The 24,215-nt window shown below is 39.3% G+C and overlaps 1 protein-coding gene across 1 annotated transcript in view; it reads right to left on the reverse strand.

Moving 5' to 3' along the window:
- AK7 (adenylate kinase 7) overlaps positions 1 to 24,215 on the reverse strand; it is a 45,341-nt gene that overhangs the window by 11,779 nt on the left and 9,347 nt on the right. The window contains exons 6-15 of the mRNA XM_045012485.1: positions 17,756 to 17,839; positions 15,046 to 15,134; positions 14,369 to 14,459; positions 13,456 to 13,533; positions 12,144 to 12,293; positions 8,991 to 9,119; positions 7,575 to 7,719; positions 5,773 to 5,901; positions 3,185 to 3,253; positions 1,254 to 1,451 (exon numbers count right to left, since the gene is read on the reverse strand). Of these exons, the coding sequence (XP_044868420.1) occupies positions 1,254 to 1,451; positions 3,185 to 3,253; positions 5,773 to 5,901; positions 7,575 to 7,719; positions 8,991 to 9,119; positions 12,144 to 12,293; positions 13,456 to 13,533; positions 14,369 to 14,459; positions 15,046 to 15,134; positions 17,756 to 17,839 (1,162 nt within the window). The remainder of the gene's footprint in view (positions 1 to 1,253; positions 1,452 to 3,184; positions 3,254 to 5,772; positions 5,902 to 7,574; positions 7,720 to 8,990; positions 9,120 to 12,143; positions 12,294 to 13,455; positions 13,534 to 14,368; positions 14,460 to 15,045; positions 15,135 to 17,755; positions 17,840 to 24,215) is intronic.

Genomic DNA, 24,215 nt, shown 5'->3' on the forward strand with positions numbered 1-24,215 from the left:
AACTTCACCATCTGGATCTGATAAGGAATGTTGTGGAGCCAGTTGCATCTGCATACTAGAGGCACCAGAGCTCAAATATTTTATATCCCCATGTGCCCTCCTATACACTTTGGAATGGGAGGGACAATAGAATTGATGCTTCTGAAATACAACACAAGAACCCTCAGGACACACAAAAAATTACCTAATATTACCCTCTGAGACTTCTTAGGGGAAAAAAGAAATGGAATCCCTCATGAGCAACTCTACCTATGCTTTCAAAGATCCAAAAATATGTCAACTACACTTCATGGTCAGTGTGACAGATCTGAAAGGATCAACATGGACACATGGTCTTTGTCCATTGCCAGAAGCTTTTCTACCAATACAAGTAGCACAATCTCTGTACCATATTTATAGAATCATAGAACTGGAAGGGACTTTGAGAGGTCTGTAGATGGTCTCCTCGAGGCCTGAATGGAAGAAAAAAACATCTGGAGGCTCCAGGTATCACCAGTATTGTTTCACCATAACGTTCTCATAATCTGAGTCCACAAAAGGGACATTCAAGACAGGGGGTGATAATTAGTGTGATTATCCATATCAAGGTATAGCTTTTTTGTGCACAGGCTGAAAATAGCTTCTTTAAGCAATGTTGGCATCCGGCTCTCACTTTGTTTCTAAATAATCAGGCTAGATTCACCAACCCCAAGAGTTCCAGTGATCAGGTTTTGTGGATGGTATATTGGAAGAATTTTGTGTGTGGGGGGGGAGGGGGTTCAAAAATTCCTTATGTCATAGTCAGTCAGAAGCATTACAAGATTTCCCTCCCCAGTGCCCTAACCATCTTCATGCTTTGTCTGTTGCAGATCATTTATATATAATCATGACTTGTGAGAACAAAGCTGAGGAAAAGGTTTATTGGGAGCCATGCTATTGAAAATCAAGGACTGGATATTACTGTACTAATTCACCAGACCATCAATAGTGGGGTCTCTGTGTTCTCATTATAAAAGGATAGTTCACCTAGCCTCCAAAAGTGGACCTTTAAAATGGGTACATTGTATGAGCCAATGGCAGTTAGATGTACATTTCCCCAAATTATAAGAGTAAACAAACACTCCTACAGTAGTGCAAGCACGTTCTTAGATTTGTACTCCAGTGACCATTAAAATATGCCATTTTATCTTTGTAAAAATACTGTATTATTTCCATGGAAGAAATATATACTATGTTTCTAATGGTTTATATAAAAGTTTGCTTTTATTCCATACCAATAAACTGTGGATGTATTTCAAGTTCATCAAAATAGTTGAGAACAGTCTCATCTTCAGTATTTAACTCCCTGAAGAGACTGAGAGTTCTCAAGAACCGGTCCTGAGTATAATGAGTTCCAGCTACAACACTCTCTGGAAGATTCATTACTCGGTTTTTTAGGAATTCATCTGAGGCATTCAACGAAATAACATATTCTGTGGGAAAAACACATTTTTGAGAGTTAGATATGTCATAATTTTTGTTTTATTTTTCTGCTATCACTATTTATCATCTATGAATAACAAATTCCAAATTACTAGTGAATAGAAACAGATGTCAAATCTTTAAATCTCTCCATACAAAATGACATTACAGAACGCTCTGTTTCCAACTGTACACCTGTAGCAATTCACCAATATTTAACAGTAAACACAAGTGCTTTGGAAAGAACCCTGATGTGCCAAAGTTATCTCAGTTAAAAACTGTAAAGTTTAACTCCAAACTATGGATCACATTCTACCACCCTTACTTATTGAACTCATTGGGACTATTTGCAGAGTAAGGGACTACTCAACATGAGTAACAGTGGCAGAATCTAGTCCTAAAGCTGCAAAGAAAGCTACTATACACAACAGTCAAAATGTTTTAAATAGTAAAATCTGAAAAGATCTTTGTGAATTGTGTGGTCAATGTAGTAAATAGGACTGGAGAACTCAATAACTCATCTATTCAAAAGACCTCAAGGACTGGATTACTATAGACTGGAATTTCTAATCTCATAAATAAATGTACCTATGCTTGGGTTAAGTAAACTATCACGCACCCAAGCAGTACATAAAAATAAAATATGCCAGATGCAATATAATTTAGTATCACTGTTATCTGTAGTACAGTGGTAGGGAAAAATACTGGAAGGGCATGTGAAAACATTTTACTTTGTATTAGTTTAACAGTCTCAAATTTTTATTCTTTATAAAATAAAAATCTTTATTCATATCTTTATTCAGCTTCAGTGAAAATGCTACCTACGCTGAGAGGTTGGCTTCTCCTGTCGGTGCAGGTAATCCACCTCCCTGAGAGGCAGTAGCTACATTGACAGGAGAAGCCCTCCCATTGACATCACACTGTCTACACCAGGAGGTAATCAGTATACCTGGGTTGCTAGGAGTGTGGATTTTCCATGCCCTTGAGCAAAATAGTTATACCAACATAAGTTGCTAGTGTAGACTTAAGGCAGCGCTTTAACATGGCTTGTGCACTGTCTACACTGGTGCTTTACAGCGCTGAAACTTGCTGCGCTCAGGGGGGTGTTTTTTCACACCCTTGAGCGAGAAAGTTGCAGCGCTGTAAATTGCCAGTGTAGACAAGCCCTAAGCCTCAGATAAAACTGCCATTAAAGTCAAAGGAAATAAGGACAAATTTATCTAATTTTATACATCCTATTGTAAATTGGTGACGCAGTTTAGCAAAGTCAGGCAGTCACTTCTCTTTTCTCAGGGAGAAATGTATAGAACCAGGTACAGCATAACAGTTAGTAAAACTCAGAAAATTAACAAAAATGCTTCCCAGCTCAGCACAGCCATGGGTTGAGAGTGAAACCACCTCTCATATAGTCACTCTTCTTTTCTTGGAACAGCTGTGTTTTTAGACCTCCCCTGCAGATCCTTTGCCGGGTCAGCATAGGGCATCACAATGATTACAATGATTTATTCGTGTTTTCACTTTAAAAATGTGGACTGCAAGTGTCTCAATTTATGACTAGAAGAAGCTGCTTGATTCAGAAATTAGTGCTTCATCATCTCTTGCTGTCTGTCTAGAGGTCTGGACCAAATCTTTGTTCTAATGAGATTAGGGCCATTATATGCTTAAATCCAGCACCAGAAAGACTGCTTGTTAATGGTGAGAGTATTCTTTTAAAACTCTGCCCTTTGTAGTATAGTAAACTTACCAGGAATGATTAATTTATCATATCGAGGCACTTTGCTTCTTGTCTCTTCTTCTTCCGCATCATCTTCAACTAAAATAAAAGTACAATATAATTAACACTAACACCTGAAGAAACCATATTACTAACGTTAATTAAAGAGGTTCTAGTAACATTATCTGTCCTTTATGTAGTACCCGTTCTTTATATGGTCAAATGACACAAATTAATGAATCCTGACAGCACCATTTGAGATAGGTGGGTAAATAATTCAGAAAAAAAGTTTAGATACTTCTAAATAAGAAGCACGAATTATGATAGATCTTCATGATTCAGAAGAGTCAAAAGAGTTCTATTGTTTAAAATAGCTTGGTGCATTCTCTCTTTCTCTGTATATTTTGCACATAGCTACGGTATATGAACATCTTCTGACAGAAATCCTGCCAGTCACTGCAGGATTCTGCTATGAGACACACTTCTACTTCTCTGTGCAGGAGCAGCATGCACACCCACCATCTGCTGGCCAACTCCTGCTGCTGGCAAGAGAATATATACTAGCTGTTTTGGGGGGCTGGGGTGGACATGTCTCCTAATGTGTAGACAATGCTTGCGTAGAGACTTGGGGAAAGATCCTCAACTTGTGTAAATCACATATCTCCATTGACTACAGTGATTTTCAGTGGAGTTATGCTGATTTACATCAACTGAAGATCTGGGCTGGCCCATTTGGGGAGGGATAGCTCAGTGGTTTGAGCATTGGCCTGCTAAACCCAGGGTTGTGAGTTCAATCCTTGAGGAGACCATCTGGGGCAAAAATTGGTCCTGCTAGTGAAGGCAGGGGGCTGGACTTGATGACCTTTCAAGGTCCCTTCCAGTTCTAGGAGATTGGTATATCTCCAATTATTTATTAGCTGGACTCTTTTCTTAAAGCAGTCCTGTGGAATTCTTACATAGGTGGAATAGGCTCCTATACTATTTCCCCCCAACCACTATACATTAGCTCAGCACACAGATGGACTGAGCCCTCCATGTTGTATATTTATTTATTCATTTATTTGCCAGGATGGATATTTTGAAAACACTGTCTTCCTTAACTAAAATGAAGTGATGTACAATCCTTCAATTGTAAGCTTTTTGGGAAAGGGGCTGTTTTTATATTTGTGTCCTATACAGCAATCAGCACAGTGCTGGTGGTGAACATATAACAAATAATAATACTATGCATAGAATCACAGAACTGGAAGGGACCTCGAGAGGTCATCTATTACAGTCCCTTGTACTCATGGCATGACTAAGTATTATCTAGACAATTCCTGACAGGTTTTTGTCTAACCTGCTCTTAAAAATCTCCAATGATGGAGATTCCACAATCTCCCTAGGTAATTTATTCCAGTGCTTAACCACCCTGGCAGTTAGGAAGTTTTTCCTAATGTCCAACCTAAACCACCCTTGCTGCAATTTAAGCCAATTTAATCGCAGGCCGAGGGATGTGCTGGCTGCTGCTTCCCACCGCCCCCATTGGCCTGGAATGGCAAACCGCGGCCAGTGGGAGCCGCGATAGGCCAAACCTGCGGATGCAGCAGGTAAACAAACCAGCCCACCCTGGCGAGCCGCGTGCCAAAGGTTGCCGACCCTGTCCTAGGCTGTCATTCCCATTTTGTATGTGTGCAACTGATTTAGAAAGGAACAATGGAGTACTTTCCATTTGTTCTTATTGAATTTCATCCTATTTACTTATAAAATAAATTAATGGAGATATCCTATCTCCTAGAACTGGAAGGGACCTTGAAAGGTCATCAAGTCCAGCCCCCTGCCTTCACTAGCAGGACCAAATACTGATTTTGCCCCAGATTCCTAAGTGGCCCCCTCAAGGATTGAACTCACAACCCTGGGCTTAGCAGGCCAATGCTCAAACCACTGAGCTCTCTCCCCCCGCAAACTTCAGACCATTTCTTCAGTTTGTCCAGATCATTTTGAATTTTAATCCTATCCTCCAAAGCGGTTGCAACCCCTCTCAGCTTGGTATTGTCCACAAACTTTATAAGTGTACTCTCTATGACATTATCTAAATAATTGATGAAGATATTGAACAGAACCGGCCCCAGAACTGATCCCTGGGGGGACCCCACTCATTATGCCCTTCCAGCATGACTGTGATCCACTGATAACTACTCTCTGGGAACGGTTTTCCAACCACTTTTGCACCTACCTTATAGCAGCTCCATCTAGGTTGTATTTCCCTAGTTAGTTTATGAGAACGTCATGTGAGACGGTATCAAAAGCTTTACTAAAGTCAAGATATACCATGTCTACCGCTTCCTCCCATCAATGAGGCTCGTTACCCTGTTAAATAAAGCTATCAAGTTGGTTTGACATGATTTGTTTTTGACAAATCTATGCTGACTGGTACTTATCACCTTATTATCTTCTAGATGTTTGCAAACTGATTGTTTAATTATTTGCTCCATTATCTTTCCGGGTACAGAAGTTAAGCTGACTGGTCTGTAATTCCCTGGGTTGTCCTTATTTCCCTTTTTATAGATTGGCACTTTATTTGCCCTTTTCCAGTCTTCATACATACACAACAAATACAGCAGAACTCTGTAACTTACGATTAAATAGATCTTTTGCCTGGTCATAGGTCTTTGGAAACCCATCCAAAATATATCCTTGATTCTTGCAAGGCATAGACTTTAGCTTTTCTTTCATGAATTTAATCACATACTGATCCTCTAGACGACCTGAAAATGTAACATATGCATTCAAACAGAGTTAACCTATGTATGGTTTATGTGGAAGATGAACACCTGAAAGATTTTACTAACATTTTTATACACTTGTCAGAGAGTCTTTGAGTTAAGATCTTAGAATGCCTAATTATTTGCTTGAGATCACTATTTGAGAACTGCTCAGAATCACCTATGGTAATATGTATTGATATGTTTCAGAGCCTTCAGAGTACCACAAAATTATCAGGTATAAAATGAAAGACTTCTTTCATAAAACTGTTTATGTTTGACGAGTTTAACTATTATCCTGAGATCAAAGGAGTAAAATAAATAAATAAATGAGACATAGTAGTATAACATACTGGTAACCCCCAGGGATTTGCAGTGTCTCCTGAAGCATCTAGAATTAATTTCTGAGTTTACTTGACAAAACAAAAAAAAATTAGAGAGAGGAATGTAGCAGAACAGTTAAGCTTGCAAAATGTTGGATTTTTCTAAGGGCCTCAAACGGATTTACAAACACATATTCAATTTGTTATTAAAACACTTAGCAAAATACATGTGAGACAGGTATTATGCTCACTCAGATGGGTAAACTGAGGCACAAAGTAGTTTTAGTGCTTTGGCCCAGGTCATTGAATAAACGTTACAATAAAACCCCAATGTCCTGTGAATAAAACTCAGATTCTTACTTCTTCTGTAATCATGACTCCAACTCCCTCCCCTTCCCTTTGCTTAATTTTTTAAAAAGTCTTAATTAAATACATATAAGCCACAGTAATCAAAATATTTTGATTGTAAAAGGTTTCATTGTTTTAACAATAAAGCAAAGCCACACAAGAGATGATGCAGCAGTGTTCATTAATGCGCTCCTTGGGTGAGCTACAAGCATATGACTTTGCAGACAAAGCATGCATTAATTACGCAAAAGGATGCATCATACAGTGCTTTTTTATGGGAAATCATTGCAGACCTCAGTAGCGTTAAGAAGCACAAGGCCAAAAGCACACATGACTTTAGCCACAAATAATAATTAAAACACTTATATGGCACTTTTTCCATTCACAGGCCTTAAAGTATTTTACAAACACGGGAAAGCATTATTTACCCTTCATCAAACGGGGGAAACGAACAAAAAGTTAATTTTTTTTCCCCAAGATTGGTTGCAGTCAAGAACCCCAGTAAGACCTGGCTAGCTTTTTATTTTAAGCGACATTAATTAGGCGCTCACATCTGAAAAGTAAGCATGATATAATTAATTAGAAAATATTCTCACCAAGAATCTAGACAGACTGAATATAGAACTGTAAGTAAAATGTCAGTTTGTAGTGTCAAAAGGGCTGCATAAAAATATAAATAGAAAACAATAAAAACATCAAGAAAGAATTGCTACTATTATAATAGCTTTCCAGTGTTTAAAAATGTATATGACTTTTAACAGGCACGTTAGGTCAAATTCTGCCCCATTACTCTCATACAACCCCAATCATTTCAGTGGAATTGCACAAAGGTAAGTGAGGTTAAGGTTCATAACGCTGAAAAAAGGGGCATGACCCTTGCCTTCAATGGGAGCTATAAGGTCTAAAGGAACAGGCACAAATCAATTTCCTGATTTTTCATTTGTATAAAAGTTACATCTACTAACTAAAATCCAGGTTTCCATTATCAATCCTTTCATGCCTTACCTCCATTCTGCTCCATGTTTTCTTTGACTCCATCTAAGAGTTCTTGTGCCTCTTCTATACTGTCCCCTTCTTCTTCTTCTTCATCTTCTCCCTCCTCACCCACCTCTTCAGTTTCCACTGTTTCTTTAGGAGCAATAATTTTCTCCTATATACAAAAAAAAAAAGGTTCAAAAATAGTTTGGCTAAATTCTGCCTTTGGTATTAGACAGGTATAATTACGGACAACATTTGGGCCACTGTCTGCATCTTAGTTTCAGACTAGTAGCTGAAAGCCTGTGCTGTCACACAGGTGTAATTCATAAAATTATGTATGTAAAAAAGCCAATAATGGCTCAGAACTTAACAGGTAGATGGTAACAGACCATGAATCCCAATGATGATTGCATCTGGTGATATTTTAAACAAAAAGCGCTCTCAACTATGCTTGTAGCTGTTTCCATTGCTTCACATTGATTCAACAGACATTTTAGGCTTAAGAGTGATGTTTGGGGTTAGTGTGTGTGCTGATTGTGTTGTGTGGCTGATTGTGTTGATTTGTGTGTGGGGAGTGTTATGTGGATTTGTGTGGGTAGCAAATGAAGGGAATGCGCCACAGTGACAGTCTATGTGTATTTGGGGTTTTGTGTATGCTGGTTGTGTTGTGGAGGAGAGGCTGTGTTATGTGTAGAGGGAGTTGTGCAGACTCCTTCATACAACCAATGAAATTTTTGCATGCAAAATAACTGTAGAATAAGGGTGGTGACTGGGCTGATATCACAAATGTCTAGGACCCTTGGCATGGCATAGATACATTCCTTACTATAGGTAAACACAATATGGGTGTAACTCATAAAGTCAAAATGGCCGAGAACTTAAAAAATAGATGGTAACAGTCTCCGAATCCTAGTGATGATTGAACCTGGTGATATTCTGAACAAAAAGAGCTTTCAACTGTACTTGTAGCTTTTTCTAGCTTCACACTGACTCAGACATTTTAGGTTTCAGAGTGACACACATAAGAACATAAGACACACAGAGTGACAATCCTGGAATCTTATTATATAGATATGCAGCTCATCTAAGGCCCTAAGCTGTGAGGTGCTGAGCCATCTTTACTAATTACAATCAGTTAAAATAAGGAGTGCTCAGTACTCAGCATGTCACAAGATCATGCCTTTACAGCCTAGGTTAAATAAAATATGTTTTGGCTTTTGCAGATACTGAAAAATGGAAACAGCCACAGTTGGGCATCTACAATGGAGTTAGGACATTTTTAATTCCTCATTGCATCCTATTAGAAGAAGGTTATTTCCTATGGTCATTCTTCAACTTCTAAATCACAGTTTTCTAACTAATTCTTAAATGATTTAAAACATTTTACATTTTAAAACTATGAAAACCAAAATAATAAACCCTAAAGGAGAGTTACCCACGTACCAGATTTTCTATTGCTTCAGAAATTACATCCTTTATTTTAATGTGATGTAGCCTGTAGTGTTTGCAGAGTTCTTCAGCAATGGTAGATTTCCCAACTGCAGGAGGACCAAGAACACAAATTTTGACTGGCTGAAAGAAAATGAAGATAAAAAGGAATTAAGCAAGGAGTGTGATTTTTGTTTTAAACGACTGGTCTTTCCCCTAGGATCAGTAGAAAATATATGAACAATCAAATTAACATAAAATTGGATACCTGTTTTAGATGAACTTTCAGTGTATAAATTCTGCCCTTGGATGTCCTCCTATTTCTGGAGCTCAGTGTCTCCTACAATTTCTTGACATCTGGGCAGCTCTTCTCTCTCTGCAGCTCACAGAGATGGATCAGAGTTTTGGAGCTACTTGGTCTGGCCATGGTCTGGCCATGCTCCCTCAGCTCCTGCTTTCCTCCAGTTTCTCTGACTCTCACATGTGTGGACAGCAGTTTTTAAAGCTCCCACATTGACCTCTGCCTACGGTTTGGCGAGTGGGGAGGGAGTGTGTCAAAATTTGGGGCAGTGGTGAGCAGCAATTGTCCTCCCAGCCTCTCTTCCCCCATTGGCCAGTTTTTTAGCAGGGTATTGGAACCCCCTGGAGCCTGAGCTGCAGTGCATCCTGCCAGCTCTTCTGCACCTTCTGGATATGGCAAAGCACCCTAAAAATCAACAAATGAAATCCAAATGGTGCTCCATCTGTGAGACTGCCTTCCCAGGCTCAGCAGACAGTGATGTGTACCCAGCCTGCACTCAGCCTTCTATCCCCAATTCTGTTAGGTCCCAGCGCTATGAGTCAGGCAGGCAATTCTCCCCAGAGGCCCTCATTCCCCTACACTCCTCCTTTGAGGAAGTCATTATGGATGAATTGGACAAGCCAGACAAAGGTAAGCACACTGACAGAACAGATCTTGGGTTCTACAGGATCCAGGAACCAAAAGTCCCAGTTACTGAGATATCGAAGGTTGATGCAGCTGTAGTATATCTAACTAAAGATATACTACAGCAGAGTATGGTTCAGCAGCAGAGTTCTAACCTAAGGTCCTCATGGATAGAAAAATGGAGGCCACTCTCAAAAAAGACTGTGAGGTCTCCTCAGCCTCCTACATGATTTGCAGGGCATCTCTCTCCTGACTGGAAGATCAAGAGAGAGATGCTCTGCATCTCTCTGTGGAGAAAGAAGTGGTTCAGCACTATTTAGAAAAGCTGGACAAGCACAAGTCCAGGGTGCCGGATGCACTGCATCCGAGAGTGCTAAAGGAGTTGGCTGATGTGACTGCAGAGCCATTGGCCATTATCTTTGAAAACTCATGGTGATTAGGAGAGGTTCTAGATGACTTGAAAAAGGCTAATGTAGTGCCCAACTTTAAAAAAGTGAAGGAGAAGGATCTGGTGAACTACAGGCCAGTCAGCCTCACCTCAGTCCCTGGAAAAATCATGGAGCAGGTCTTCAAGGAATCAGTTTTGAAGCACTTTGAAGAGAGGAAAGTGATCAGGAACAGTTAGCATGTATTCACCAAGGGCAAGTCATGCCTGACTAACCTCATTGTCCTCTATGATGAGATAACTGGCTCTGTGGATGAGGGGAAAACAGTGGACGTATTATTCCTCGACTTTAGCAAAGTCTCCCAGAGTATTCTTGCCAGCAAGTTAAAAAAGTATGAGCTGGATGAATGGACTATAAGGTGGATAGAAAGCTGGCTAGACCATTGGGCTCAATAGGTAGCGATCAATGGCTCCATGTCTCGTTGGCAACCAGTATCAAGCGGAATGCCCCAAGGGTCGGTCCTGGGGCTGGTTTTGTTCAGTATCTTCATTAATGATCTGGAGGATGGCATGGACTGCACCCTCAGCAAGTTTGCAGATAACACTAAACTGGGAGGAGTGGTAGATATGCTGGAGGGTAGGGATAGGTTACAGAGGGACCTAGACAAATTAGAGGATTGGGCCAAAAGAAATCTGATTAGGTTCAGCAAGGACAAGTGTAGAGTCCTGCACTTAGGACGGAAGAATCCCATGCGCTGCTACAGATTAGGGACCGAGTGGCTAGGCAGCAGTTCTGCAGAAAAGGACGTAGGGGCTACAGTGGACAAGAAGCTGGATATGAGTTAACAGTGTGCCCTTGTTGCCAAGAAGGCTAACGGCATTTTGGGCTGTATAAGTAGGGGCATTGCCAGCAGATCGAGGGACGTAATCGTTCCCCTCTATTCGGCATTGGTGAGGCCTCATCTGGAGTACTGTGTGCAGTTTTGGGCCCCACACTATAAGAAGGATGTGGAAAAATTGGAAAGAGTCCAGCGAAGGACAACAAAAATGATTAGAGGGCTGGAGCACATGATTTATGAGGCGAGGCTGAGGGAACTGGGATTATTTAATCTGCGGAAGAGAAGAATGAGAGGGGATTTGGTAGCTGCTTTCAACTAACTGAAAGAGGGTTTCAAAGAGGATGGATCTAGATTGTTCTCAGTGGTAGCAGATGACAGAACAAGGAGTAACAGTCTCAAGTTGCAGTGGGGGAGGTCTAGGTTGGATATTAGGTAAAACTTTTTCACTAGGAGGGTGGTGAAGCACTGGAATGGGTTACCTAGGGAGATGGTGGAATCTCCTTCCTTAGTGGTTTTTAAGGCCTGGCTTGACAAAGCCTGGCTGGAATGATTTAGTTGGGGCTTGATCATGCTTTGAGCAGGGGGTTGGACTAGATGACCTCCTGAGGTCCCTTCCAACCCTGATATTGTATGATTCTATGATCTCAGAGCCCCAAGGGTACAGATCACCCTGATACTGATTCTATTTTAAAGAAAGTTGCCCTGGCAACAGCATTTGCTGCTGACGCCTCAATGGACACTATGAGATTATGGTATATCACATGAGAGAGCTAATTCCAGAGCCACAGCCCTCTGCTTATTTCACCTGCAGGATTTCATTTCTAGGGACAACAGGAAAAGTATTTCTTCTCCTTTGTTCTTCAGTCCTTCTTTCAGTTTTAGTTCCCAAATATATTGTTTTTGTCTGTTTATTTTGCATCTCTTAACAGCATTGCAAATATTGTCACTTAATGTATATTTATACACTCCTCTTAGAAAAATATCAGAGCACTTCAAAACAGCATCTAGGAAATAATTACCAGTAATCCCCGACTTTGCTTGTATTCTTTGAGGACTTGCCCAATATTCTCCACCAGTCCTGTCTGAGCAACCCACTTAATGTTGAAGTTCTCCTTCAAGAATACAGCTTCCATCCGCAGGTTCACAAGTAACATATCCAAATGTGTTTGCTAAAGGAGCAAAGGTACATTTAATTGCACAGAGAGTTCCCTGTTTGATATTAAAGGGACACTGCCAAGTAGCCTAACCCCAAGATGTAGGTCTTATTTAAAAAAAAAAAGGAGGAGGTTGGGGGCAAGGGGGCTGCTTTACAAAACCAAAAATTAATATTTTCAAGCTTATTTAACAACTTAAAAGAAAACAGGTTTTATTTTTCATTTAACTATTCCCATGAAGTATTGGAAATCCGGCCACTATACCACTGGCTTATGATCGTGCATGAAAACCAGAAAGTGGAACTTTCATTTTCTAAGCAGAGTGAAGGGCAAAAAGTAAACAAAGGCCCCTAATCCAAAGTGCACTGAAGTCAATGGAATGACTCCCATTGACTTTAGTGGGCTATGATTCAGGCCTAAAGACAATAATTCAATTTTAAAATTTATTTTAGTTTTAATAATCTAGTTTGTTATTAATGACAAAGAGTTAAGGAAACAATTATGATTTTTATCTTGATAGTCTCTCTCCCAGACCTAACTCCATGCTGCGAAGACTACTATCTGTGGGCATTTTGTTACTGTAACCAGTGAAGCAGCAGTCATTAATTCCATCTCTCAACTCCTGAATCTATTCTTATTAATAGATTTTAAGGCTAGAAGGACCTGTATAGCACAGGCCATATTTACCCAATTATTCGTGCACGGAAATATTAAAGGGACACATTCTAAAGAGCCTTTGACAATTCATACCTTGTTTACTCTGAGCTGCTTGCAAGAATACAGAAACAATTCACATCTGCCACATCTTATTGACTAATCAGAATAAAAAAATTTGTAGCTCACTATTTACATCTTATTTCCTCTGTGCAGGCCTCTTGTGAGGTGCTCAGCATCCTCAACTCACATCAACTCCAATACGTCACTGGAGAGCCTCAGGATCAGGCTCTACATACTAGCAAAAACTCCTCATAATTCTCTGTTATGTGGTTTATAACCTGCTTCTTCATTTATTTTATTTATCTAAACATAGTTCATGCATTTTGTTGACATAATTTTTTGTCTCATATCTTTGTGCTGATGTAAACAATAAGATAAGAGTACATTGCATGGTATTTATATTTTCATCTCACATCCCTTCCTTAAAGAATATATTCAAAAAAGGAAACAAAATACTAACCGTTAAGTCTTTGCTTAAGAAAGCGTTTTCTCTTGGAATCTTTTGGATTTTTCCTGGTCCAACATTTTTGCTAATGCACTGTCAGAAAACAATATTGTACACATATTAAATTGGGTATTCATCTAATCCATACTTTTGACTTGCACAGCAATCTGAAGAACATGTGTGTACTAGTTCAAGTTTAGAGACATGGTAGAATACCTCTGCTGGGATGTATACTAAAAAAGGAGTGTTGCAAGCTTTCTATTTTATGGACCACGTCGTAAAGCCAAGAGCCAATCATGGACCTGCTTTCTTTCCCAACACTCTCACTACATGATTCTCAAAATATTTCACTCTGCAGACTACCATCAAAGTCTCTGCAGTCCATGGATTGCCATCTGAGAATCTCTGTCCCAGTATGTTCAATTTTCAATGTCAGTAGGTAAATAAATTGCCAATTACTTCGAAAGCACTTTTAAATAATAGAGAGTTAAAATCACCAGATTGCTACTTCACAGCAGCTCCAGGTTACTTTGCTGAATTTTGCTTCAAGGCATGTGATTAAACAAAGGAACAAACTATATTCTTACAATTCAACGGGAAAAAGAATTTCAAAAAAGACACTGACTGCCTAATTACAGTATATATGAACTGGATGAAAACATAAAGTCTAATCCATCAGCCCTTTATCACAGGCAAAACCCCTTTTGAAACTAATAATTTTGCCTGAATATGGACTGCAGGACTGGGCCCACATTTTGCATTTTGTTTAAAAGAAGTACGCACTATAGGATTTCAAGCCTAGTTTTTATAAAATTGTTGTACAGAATAATTCACGGAAGATTCAGGGACTTTTAACAGAGTGAAGACTAAGGATTTACAAGACTAAAAAGATACCTAGACAAAGAAACAAAATCTTAAGCTGTTTTACCTTAACTATGTCCTGAAGAGTATGTATAGATTCATCCACTGCCACAATGTAGTGAGTCCTTGGCCTATGGTCAGCTATGTTTTGTAACACCCTGCAATATAGCAAATGCAATCAAAGTCCATTAGTGGAAGGAAAAATATTATGTCTTTAACATGAAATATAATATAGAAGCAACCCCAAGGCAAAGGGTATGAGGAAATTCTGAAGGTGAATATTCCAAAGCATGCTATTTTCATGTTGATTTTTATTCATAAGATAATATAATTAGGTATCTCAGTTTGGCCAAGACACTTCAGGAATATGGAGCAATGTCTCTAGAAAATACACACCAAGCTGCTACTTGTCCTTTCTATTCTGGTTTCAAAAACTGTGTTGCGGTTCCATTTGGTTTACTGGTACTATGTTCTGGACATGGCACTTCTAGGAATTTCTTGAAAGCATGGTCTCAATCTGACTGTAAGTTATTACTTCCAGAAGTCCTATTTAATGTTGGAAATATTTACATCTCCATTTGCCTGAAAATGATGCGCCAAAGTCAACTGTAGTCCATTTAAAAAAATATTATTTTTTTAAATATGGTAGCAGCTGTCTGAAATCTCCACTGGTAGGTATGGTTTTAGTACATATATGGATACTAAGCATTTCCAGGGATGGCCATCCCTAAAAAGCATACTTACGCTGCTAAATCAACAACATGAATGGTTGGAAGAAAATTGTTTCCATCACCAAAAACTGGTATTGCAGGAGTCTCACCAAGCCAAGCTGTCTGAAAATAAAAACAAATGAAGCAGGAGAGTTATATTTAATTAGAGTTGCAAAAAGGAACATATGTACGGTTGGTGAAACTAGGTACATCCTGGATTTTAATGTTCAGTTTCTTGGATGTGAGTATGAGCCACAGCTGAGTAATCAATTCTGCGAGCTGCTGACTGTCAGCCTACAAAGAGCCTACAAAGTTAGTGGCATTTTTGACAAAACTGCTCAGTTTGGGAAAAGCTTTATTATTATTATTTTATATCCCAAAGGATATAAAATAAAAATAGAAATAAAGAACGTTTTTGGGGGACAAAAAAATCACACTATACTGAAAAAAACACTGTTTACCTAATCCCCAACAGGCAGGCTGCATACTCCATTGAGGGTCCATAATAGATATGCCCTTACCAACATAGAATATACTGGGATATAGTTAATAAACTGTGGAATGACTGAATATGTTTTAAACTAAGAATCTGCTAAATGACTCAGTGTGGCCATGTCCACACTACAGAGCCTATGCTGGCATAGGTGTATTTATTGGCTGGGCAGAATTTGATTTTTTAAAATATATAATTTCAAGGAATAATAGCAATGTTTATTTTAAGCATTTTTTCTTTCACTATCAATTGAAATAGTCACAGTTGTGGGAAATTAGAGGGCAGGGTCAGACAATTATTTAATGGCAGTCTCTAATAGGTTGTCAAGCAGCAACCTAATTTCCTTTTTTACAGGGTTACTGGCCTACTGGATGGGGGGAGGCTGTAGAACTGATATATCTTGATTTTAGTAAGGCTTTTGACACAGCCCCACATAATCTCATAAGCAAACAAGGGAGATGTGGTCCAGATGGAATTACAATAAGGTGGGTGTATAACTGATAGAAAGACCATACTCAAAGAGTAATTATCAATGGTTTGCTGTCAAACTGGGAGGGTGTATCTAGTGGGGTCCTATGAGGGTCTATCCTGCATCTGATACTATTCAATGTTAATTCATAACTTTGATAATGGAGTGCAGAGTACGCATATAAAAGTTGAAGGTGACACCAAGCTGGGAGGGGTTGCTGACCCTTTTTAGGACATGATTAGAATTCAGAAAGACCTTGACAAATTAGAGAACTGGTCTGAAATCAACAAATTGAAATTCAATAAAGACAAGTGCAAAGTACTCCACTTAGGAAGGAAAAATCAGCTGTACAAATACAAAATGGGGAATAACTGGCTAGACCAGGGGTAGGCAACCTATGGCACGAGTGCCGAAGTCGGCACGCAAGCTGATTTTCAGTGGCACGCACACTGCCTGGGTCCTGGCCACTGGTCCAGGGGGCTCCGCATTTTAATTTAATTTTAAATGAAGCTTCTTAAACATTTTAAAAGCCTTATTTACTTTACATACAACAATAGTTTAGTTATATATTATAGACTTATAGAAAGAGACCTTCTAAAAATGTTAAAATGTATTAATGGCATGTGAAACCTTAAATTAGAGTGAATAAATGAAGATTCGGTACACCACTTCTGAAAGGTTGCCGATCCCTGGGCTAGACAGTAGTACTGCTCAAAAGGATCTGGGGGCTATAGTGGATCACAAATTGAATATGAGCCAACAATGTGATTCAGTTGCAAAATAAGCTAATATTCTGGGATAACAGGAGCATTGTATGTAAGATACTAGAGGCAATTGTCCTGCTGTATTTGGCAGTGATGAGGCCTCAGCTGGATCTGGTTTTGGGCACCACACTTTCAGAAAGATGTGAACAAATTAGAGAGAGTTCAGAGGAGGGCAACAAAAATGAAAAAAGGTATAGAAAAACTGACGTGTGGAAAGGTTAAAAAAACTGGGTATATTAGTTTTGAGAAAAGAAGACTGAGGCTGGACCTGATAACAGTCTTCAAATATGTTAAGGGGTTTTATAAAGAGGATGCTAGTCAGAAGTTCTCCATGTCCATTGAAGGTCAGACAAGAAGTAATGGGCTTAATCTGCAGCAGGTGAGATTTGAGTTAGTTATTAAGAAAAACTTTCTAACTATAAGGATAGTTAAATACTGGAATAGGTTTCAAGGGAGGCTGTGGAATCCTAGTCCATGGAGGTTTTTAAGAACAGTTTAGATAAACACCTGTCAGGGATGGTCTAGATTTACTTGGTCCTGCCTCAGCACAGGGGGCTGGACTAGATAACCTCTCAAGGTCCCTTCTAGTCTTGAATTTCTATGATTCCATATTGGCATAGCTATGCCAGTATAGACCCCCAGTGTAGACACAGCATGTACTGTCAGAATGAAGAGTTATTCCAGCATAGTAATACCATCATCACAAACAACATTAGTTATGTCAACAGAAGTACTTTGCTATCGGTATAGTTGTCTCTCTAATGGGGGTTTTGCCAAAATAACTATGCTAGCTAGTGTGTGTATTTTTTTCACATTCCTAGTCGAAACAGTTATGCTGATATAACTTTTAGGTGCAGGCCATGGGAATGGACTTAAAGAGGCACTGGAACAGGTCCTCTGCCCTGTTAGTAGAGATATTCAGCATACAGTAATACTGCTGTTGTTAAATTCCTTTTCAATTTACCTTTAAGAACTGTGCAATATTAAACTAAACTTCACCAGAACTGAAAACGTCTACCTTAAAAAAGCAGTGAAATATTCCTTCTTCAGCTCCATACTGAAGTCCTGAAGCAACAACATAGGTTGAAAATTTGTTTTTGTTCTGTGGAGTAAAACAGGAAAGTTTTAAAAAACACTATGTTATAAATTAAATTTTGTTGACTTACCGTGAAATTGCACTTTAATTCTATATATGGAATAGTTCACTTACATCACTTCAACATGGAAGTGAGATGAATTCCTACATAACTACTAATGGGGAAATAGGCCTTTTGCTAATACTGCCAGCAGAAACCAATAGTGAAACTAACAAGCAGGCTAGGAACTACCATTCCCCAAAGTATCCTGAATCCAAGTGAGATTCATCAAGAACAGACAGGTCACTGGTCCTAATTAAATCTGCATGAAAATGATCTAAATGCAGCTCTTCTTTTGAATACAGAGGATGAGGAGAGAGGGGAATTAAGTATTTTATCAACATACTATATCCACTTTTTTGAGAGAACTTCTTTCAAGAGACTAAATTGTTACATTCCCATCCAGCATCTTTCAAGACCTGAAAAATCAAAAGCAATTCTACTAAAAGTGGTAACATGGACAAATTGCTAAGGATGAATACAAAAGAATAGTGCAAAGTATGCAGGGACAAAATCAGAAGGGCTAAAGTACAAAATGAGTTACACATCACAAGAACATTAAAGGAAATAGGTTCTATAAATACATTAGGAGCAAGAGAAAGATGAAGGTTCTCTTAATAGTGAGGACTTTCAAGTGTTTCCTTTAAACTAAGATAAGTTTTAAAAATTTCCAGGAGAAACAAAATCATTCTTAGTCATCTTCATGCTGTGAATATCCTAGACATCCTATCTATGGGCATGTCTACACTACCCGCCGAATCGGCGGGTAGTGATCGATCTATTGGGGATCGATTGATTGTGTCTAGTGTAGACGCAATAAAATCGATCACTGATTGCTTTGCTGTCGACTCCGGAACTCCACCGCAGCGAGAAGCAGAGTCGATGGGGGAGCGGCAGCGGTCGACTCGCCGCCATCCTCATGGCCAGGTAAATTGACCTAAGATACGCGTATCTTAGGTCAACTCCCCCCATAGTGTAGACCTAGCCTATGTGACTATAAAATAGCCTGCAATCATTACTAACGGAATAGAAGCAGAAGTGACAGTCTATTTTTTTCACTATGAGGATAATGCATCTCTTGAAAACACTTTTACAGCATTTCAGAAGCATATAACTAAGACCACTGTCAGTCAATCTTTAATTTTATAGACAAAATATTACATAAAGGGAACCTGGTTTACATATCTAAATAATTAAAAGTTTACAGTAACAAACAGGAAATATTTCTCAGATCAGTTGACTCTAATAGCTTTTTAATAATCACTGGAATAAAAAGATTAGAAGCAGGGGAGATTAAAGATGGAATATTTACCGTAGACCATTGAAATATGAGCTAATGGGCCTTTGAAAGGATTCAGGACTTCTAAAAGTATCTTTTTAGTGCCATAAGTCATGTGCACGAGAATGTATTACCCACGATTGTTACTATAAAATTTGTATTAACATTTTACATCAAGCTGTAATCTTGCAGTGTAGATCTGTTGGGATATATATATGTGTAGTGACGGACTCAAACCAGAAGGAGATAAGAGAGTGGGGGAAGGCAGGTGTATCAGCCTCAGGATGAGCAGGTCCCTGTTCCCTAGATAGCCAAAAGGGGCTGCTCCAGGCCAATTGGGACACCTGGTGCCAGTTAATCTGTTAAAGCCGTTAGACAACTGGAACCAATCAAGATCCCATTCATACTGCTTAAAAGCTCTCCTTCCAGTTCCCACAGGGAGCCCTGGTGAAAGAAGCTAGAAGAGAGGAAGCACTGCTGAAGCCTGAGGTAAGGGTGAAGAGGCCCAAGGAATCGAAGCAGCTCCAGTGGTGCCAACAGCTGCTACCATTAGGGTCCCTGGGCTGGAACCCGAAGTGGGGGGGGGGGGCTGGATCCCCTTCCCATGCTCTACAGAGATCCCCTTGAGAGGGGAAGCAGGCCTCTGTCCAGGCAGGAGGCCAAACTGCACCTACTAGCTCAAAGGAGCAACAGAGACTGTGGGGTATCCTCCCTTCCCATCTCCCATACTACCCTGTGATGAAAGTAGTTCAGTAGGCTGTGACCCTGGCCACTACACTCAGAAAACGAGGCCACATTGAGGGCCTCAGCAAGCTTCTGAGGCCACTGAATCTGCCTTGAAGCATGGTACCCACCAATACAGGCTCAGAGCTTTGTATACATTGTGATACATATATTATGTAATATGTTATAGGTCACTGAGGCTGGTATGAATAACATGTGCTTGACATGAATGTGTGTGTTGCAGTTGGCAACCGAAGCAAGAACTTAAGGTCAAGAACTATTAGAACTATTTGTGCAAAAACAATCTTATGATGTTCTGAGAAAAAGATGAGAATCAGCATAAAAAGAAACAACACCAGCTGGACTGATATAAAATTGTATAAAATATACAAATTGGAGGAAATGGCGTTCCTTGGATCATGGCAAGCCCACCCAGGATTATCTCTTTGGAATTGTGTGAGTAGAAGGCCTAGTAAACACAGGCAAAGAACCAATGACGTGATGAAATGGACTATAAATGGTTGCCTATGATTTCTGCAAATCGGAGTTGTTTATTGATCCAGAGCCTCGTGTGGATATAGATGTGGTTTTCGCTGGCTGCTCGCATCTTATGATCGGAAGAAATCTCAACTGATCATCGGGACCATTCTGACCTTTGGACTCTGGTATAGTATGTTTGGGGGGTTGAATGTGGAGTGAGTAAGGTTTGTTTTGTAATAAATAAAGAGCATTTAGAGTATTATATACCAACACTGTGTCCAGTATTTGCCTGCTCCCCATCCCATAGGGAGACCTCTATTGCAGATCTAACATGTGGTGCAGAATGGGGAGGGGGGAGAGATATTAAGGATTGCCGGATTTCGAGACAGGGTCTTACAGTGTTGGGGGAGTCCTTATTTAAGATTAATAAGGGTGACTCCTTTTTTGTGAAATTTGTAAGGGGAAAAAATACCCGTGGGAACATACTGTGTGATGTTATTGTAATAATGCTTAAAACACTCTTTTGGAAGAGAAGTAAAGGGACAGAAGAGGCACCCCTGTGGACTAAAGTTAAAGCCCCTACTCTGTTAGAGAAGGAGATTATTGCATTTGGGACGTGCCCTTGGATGGAAGGTGCAATGGAACCGGATGTAATATTTGATACCATAGAAAACATGTTTGAGAAATATGTACAGCTGTACAAGCCTAATGCCAGAAAAAGCAAACAGCCATAGTATGGCTGTTGTGGCAAGCTGTAAAAAAGGCAATTGCATGTAAGGGGGAAGTCCGTGCAGAGTTACAAACATTACAAGAGAATTTTAAAACTTGCCAGGAACATTTGAAGCAGGAAGTGAGGTGGGCACAGATAATGCAAACTCAGTTAGAACAAATGGAGAAACAAAATAGGAAACTGGAGAAAAGAATGATGGATTGGGAAAAGATTAAAGCAGACAAAAATAAATTAGAACATCAAGTGATAGAAATGAAACAGCTAATTCAAAATTTGACTAAGGAAAAAAGAGAAGATCACAAGCGTATCTCACAGTTGGTGCAAGAAAACTATACAGCAGCATTGAAAAAGCACGTGAAAATACAGGAGCGGCAAGCCCCAGCTGTGTGTCAAAAGAGAGATTTGGATTCCAGTGATATTTGGTATGGAGAGGACGTGCGAGGGGGTCAAGAGAGAAGGGAATCTGACCAACCTCGAGAGGGGCCTTATACTAAGTCGAGGAAAGAAATAAGAAACTGGCCAGGAGAGCCTAAACCAGAAAAGTCTATAGCAGTGATAAAATGGAGATCAACCATTAAGAATGCAGCAGGGGAGATAGTCAGAGCAGATGCAAATAATTCCTGCAAGTTCGTCAGACTGACAGTTGATGGTAAGGGTCATTAGGCCCAGTAAATATAAAAAAAATTGGCTAGTACAGTGGGCAGAGTTAGGAGGAACAGAACTGAAAAATGATTAAATCTTATAGGTTAATCAGGGCAGCTACCACTGGAGAGATTAGACAGGCAGTAGATTGAGTGAGTGAAAAATGCTTTGGACAGGCAGCCAGAAGCACACCAACTGATACCATGATTTATTATGCTGTTAGGGAAAGAGATATGTCAAAGACCCATCAAGGTGTTATCCAATGCAGATTACATGAAGCCTGGAAATTCACCCAGGGATTACCTGTTAAGGAGAATAACATTGGGATTATTGGTTGAAGAAATACAACCGGTGACTAATCCCAGGGCGAAGGTTGCCAGACATGTCACAGCTGATTCTTTGATAGCAGTTGATTTGAATCAGAAGGAATTTTGAAATGATGTTTAAAGGATTTTTAAAGCAGCCCAGGATGAGAGGTTAACTGTTATAGATGCACTGGAGCACTGAATAGTATGCCAATGGATGATGAAAGGGTGAAGCCAGGTAAAAGGATTGAAACTCAGCATACCTTTTGTTGAAGCAATAACATATTCAGACGAAAGTGCTTATAAATCAGGGTTCCGTAAAAAACCGGAAGTGGCTGTGGTAGAGGACAAAACACCCCACTCCAAGAAGGTAGAGGGTGGAATAATCAAAATAAACCCTAAAAGGAAGTAGATGTAATTCGGAATATCGCTTGAAGATATTTAAAATTGAAGGGATATGAATATTTGGAATGGGAAACATACTAATAAATTGATCAAAGAAATGCAAAGGATGAAAGAAGAAATGTTTAAGGAGCAGAAAAAGGTGCAGGCATGCAAGCTGAAGGTTCAGAGAAACTTGCTCTATAGGAATGCCCCGATGACAAGTTGCTCTCACTGAAAATGAGCCTTCAGGAGTGAGAGATAGTAACCAGATTAAAATGGAATTCAAATGGGAGGCCTCGGAAAACTGTCATTGTGGGAGATAATGAACCCCCAAATGCCCTATTGGATAGTGGGGCTGGTGTAAATATTGTAAATAAAAGTTGTAATTTGACTCGATATGTGTCAGATCGTTACAGCAGCCTCCTTTACTGGGGAAGGAGTAACAGGAAAAAATGTATCATTCAGTAGAAATAGCTATACCCAGAGAGAGAGTGGGGGATTTTTGTTGTAAAAAAACAAATGCTTCAGATCAGGCGGCTGAGCCAGTAATACTAGGGACTCCTCTTTTGAAGAGGAATCAGTTAGTTTTGTATTTAACTAATGAAGTTCTGTGGTGTGTGCCTGGCTGGACAGAAAGCGTCCTTACTGTAGGGTGCATTCCAAGAATATATGCTGCAGAGACAGTGGAGAAAATTATACTGGACCAACAGGATGTGTGGGTAAAGACGTTTCCCAATGTATAAATTAAAAATAAAGCAGAATGTGGTAAAATCGAAGCATGTGTTAAAATCGTGGGGGACAAAGTGCCATGATTGATGTATGTATGTAAATTCTTGTGTGGCTCAGAACAGTAAATTATGAAAAATCAAAGAAAAAGGAATGCCCAATTGCACCAAAAATTATCCTGAATGGACCTTGAATTTAAAATGTAAATAAGGTGCTACAATTTTTTGTAATTGGCTAATTGCTTATGCTTGCTTTGCTTTGCAAAAATTGTGTATGTTATATTTTAGGGAAAAAAAATAAAGGTTAGTGTAAGTATTTAAAATAATAAGGCCAAAAGCATCGGACGTTATTCCTATGGAATAATAGCCATGGCTTCAATATTAAGAATCCTCATAATTCAAAAAGGGTAAAAATATGGTTTCTGGCTTTTATGTTTTTTGAATACACCTCTACCTCGATATAACGCTGTCCTTGGGAGCCAAAACATCTTACCATGTTATAGGTGAAACCGTGTTATATTGAACTTGCTTTGGCCCACCACAGTGCGCAGCCCCCCCCCCCCCCCGAGCACTGCTTTACTGCGTTATATCCAAATTCGTGTTATATTGGGTGGCATTATAGCGAAGTAGCAGTGTATTTGAACAAATTTCAGGGTACATAAATATACATATGGAAGCACCTCTAAAATGAAAGTATGAATCAAAGGAAATAATACATTCAGCTATTCCTGGAACAGAATAAAAAAACAGAACCAAACAAAACCAGATGTGTAAAAAAACAAAAAGAAACCTTTTAAGGTAAAATTTAAAATATGGTGGAAAGATGGCAAAAGTGTGACATATAAATATCTAAAGCCAAAACATTTAAAAAAGCAATACAGGTATTTGTACATACTAAGAGGGGAAGGTCGCCTAATGTTTAAATTTAGTTATAATAAGAAGAATCTAAATATAAGTACTCTGAACTGTACCTTTTAAAGTTTAAAATTTGATATAGTCACCCTACATGTGACTAATAAACAAAAATTGGCTAATACTCATGTAAAATAAAATAAGTCAATGGCTCTTAAATTA

Source organism: Mauremys mutica, chromosome 4, assembly GCF_020497125.1.
Source record: "Mauremys mutica isolate MM-2020 ecotype Southern chromosome 4, ASM2049712v1, whole genome shotgun sequence".
Lineage (NCBI taxonomy): Eukaryota > Metazoa > Chordata > Testudines > Geoemydidae > Mauremys > Mauremys mutica.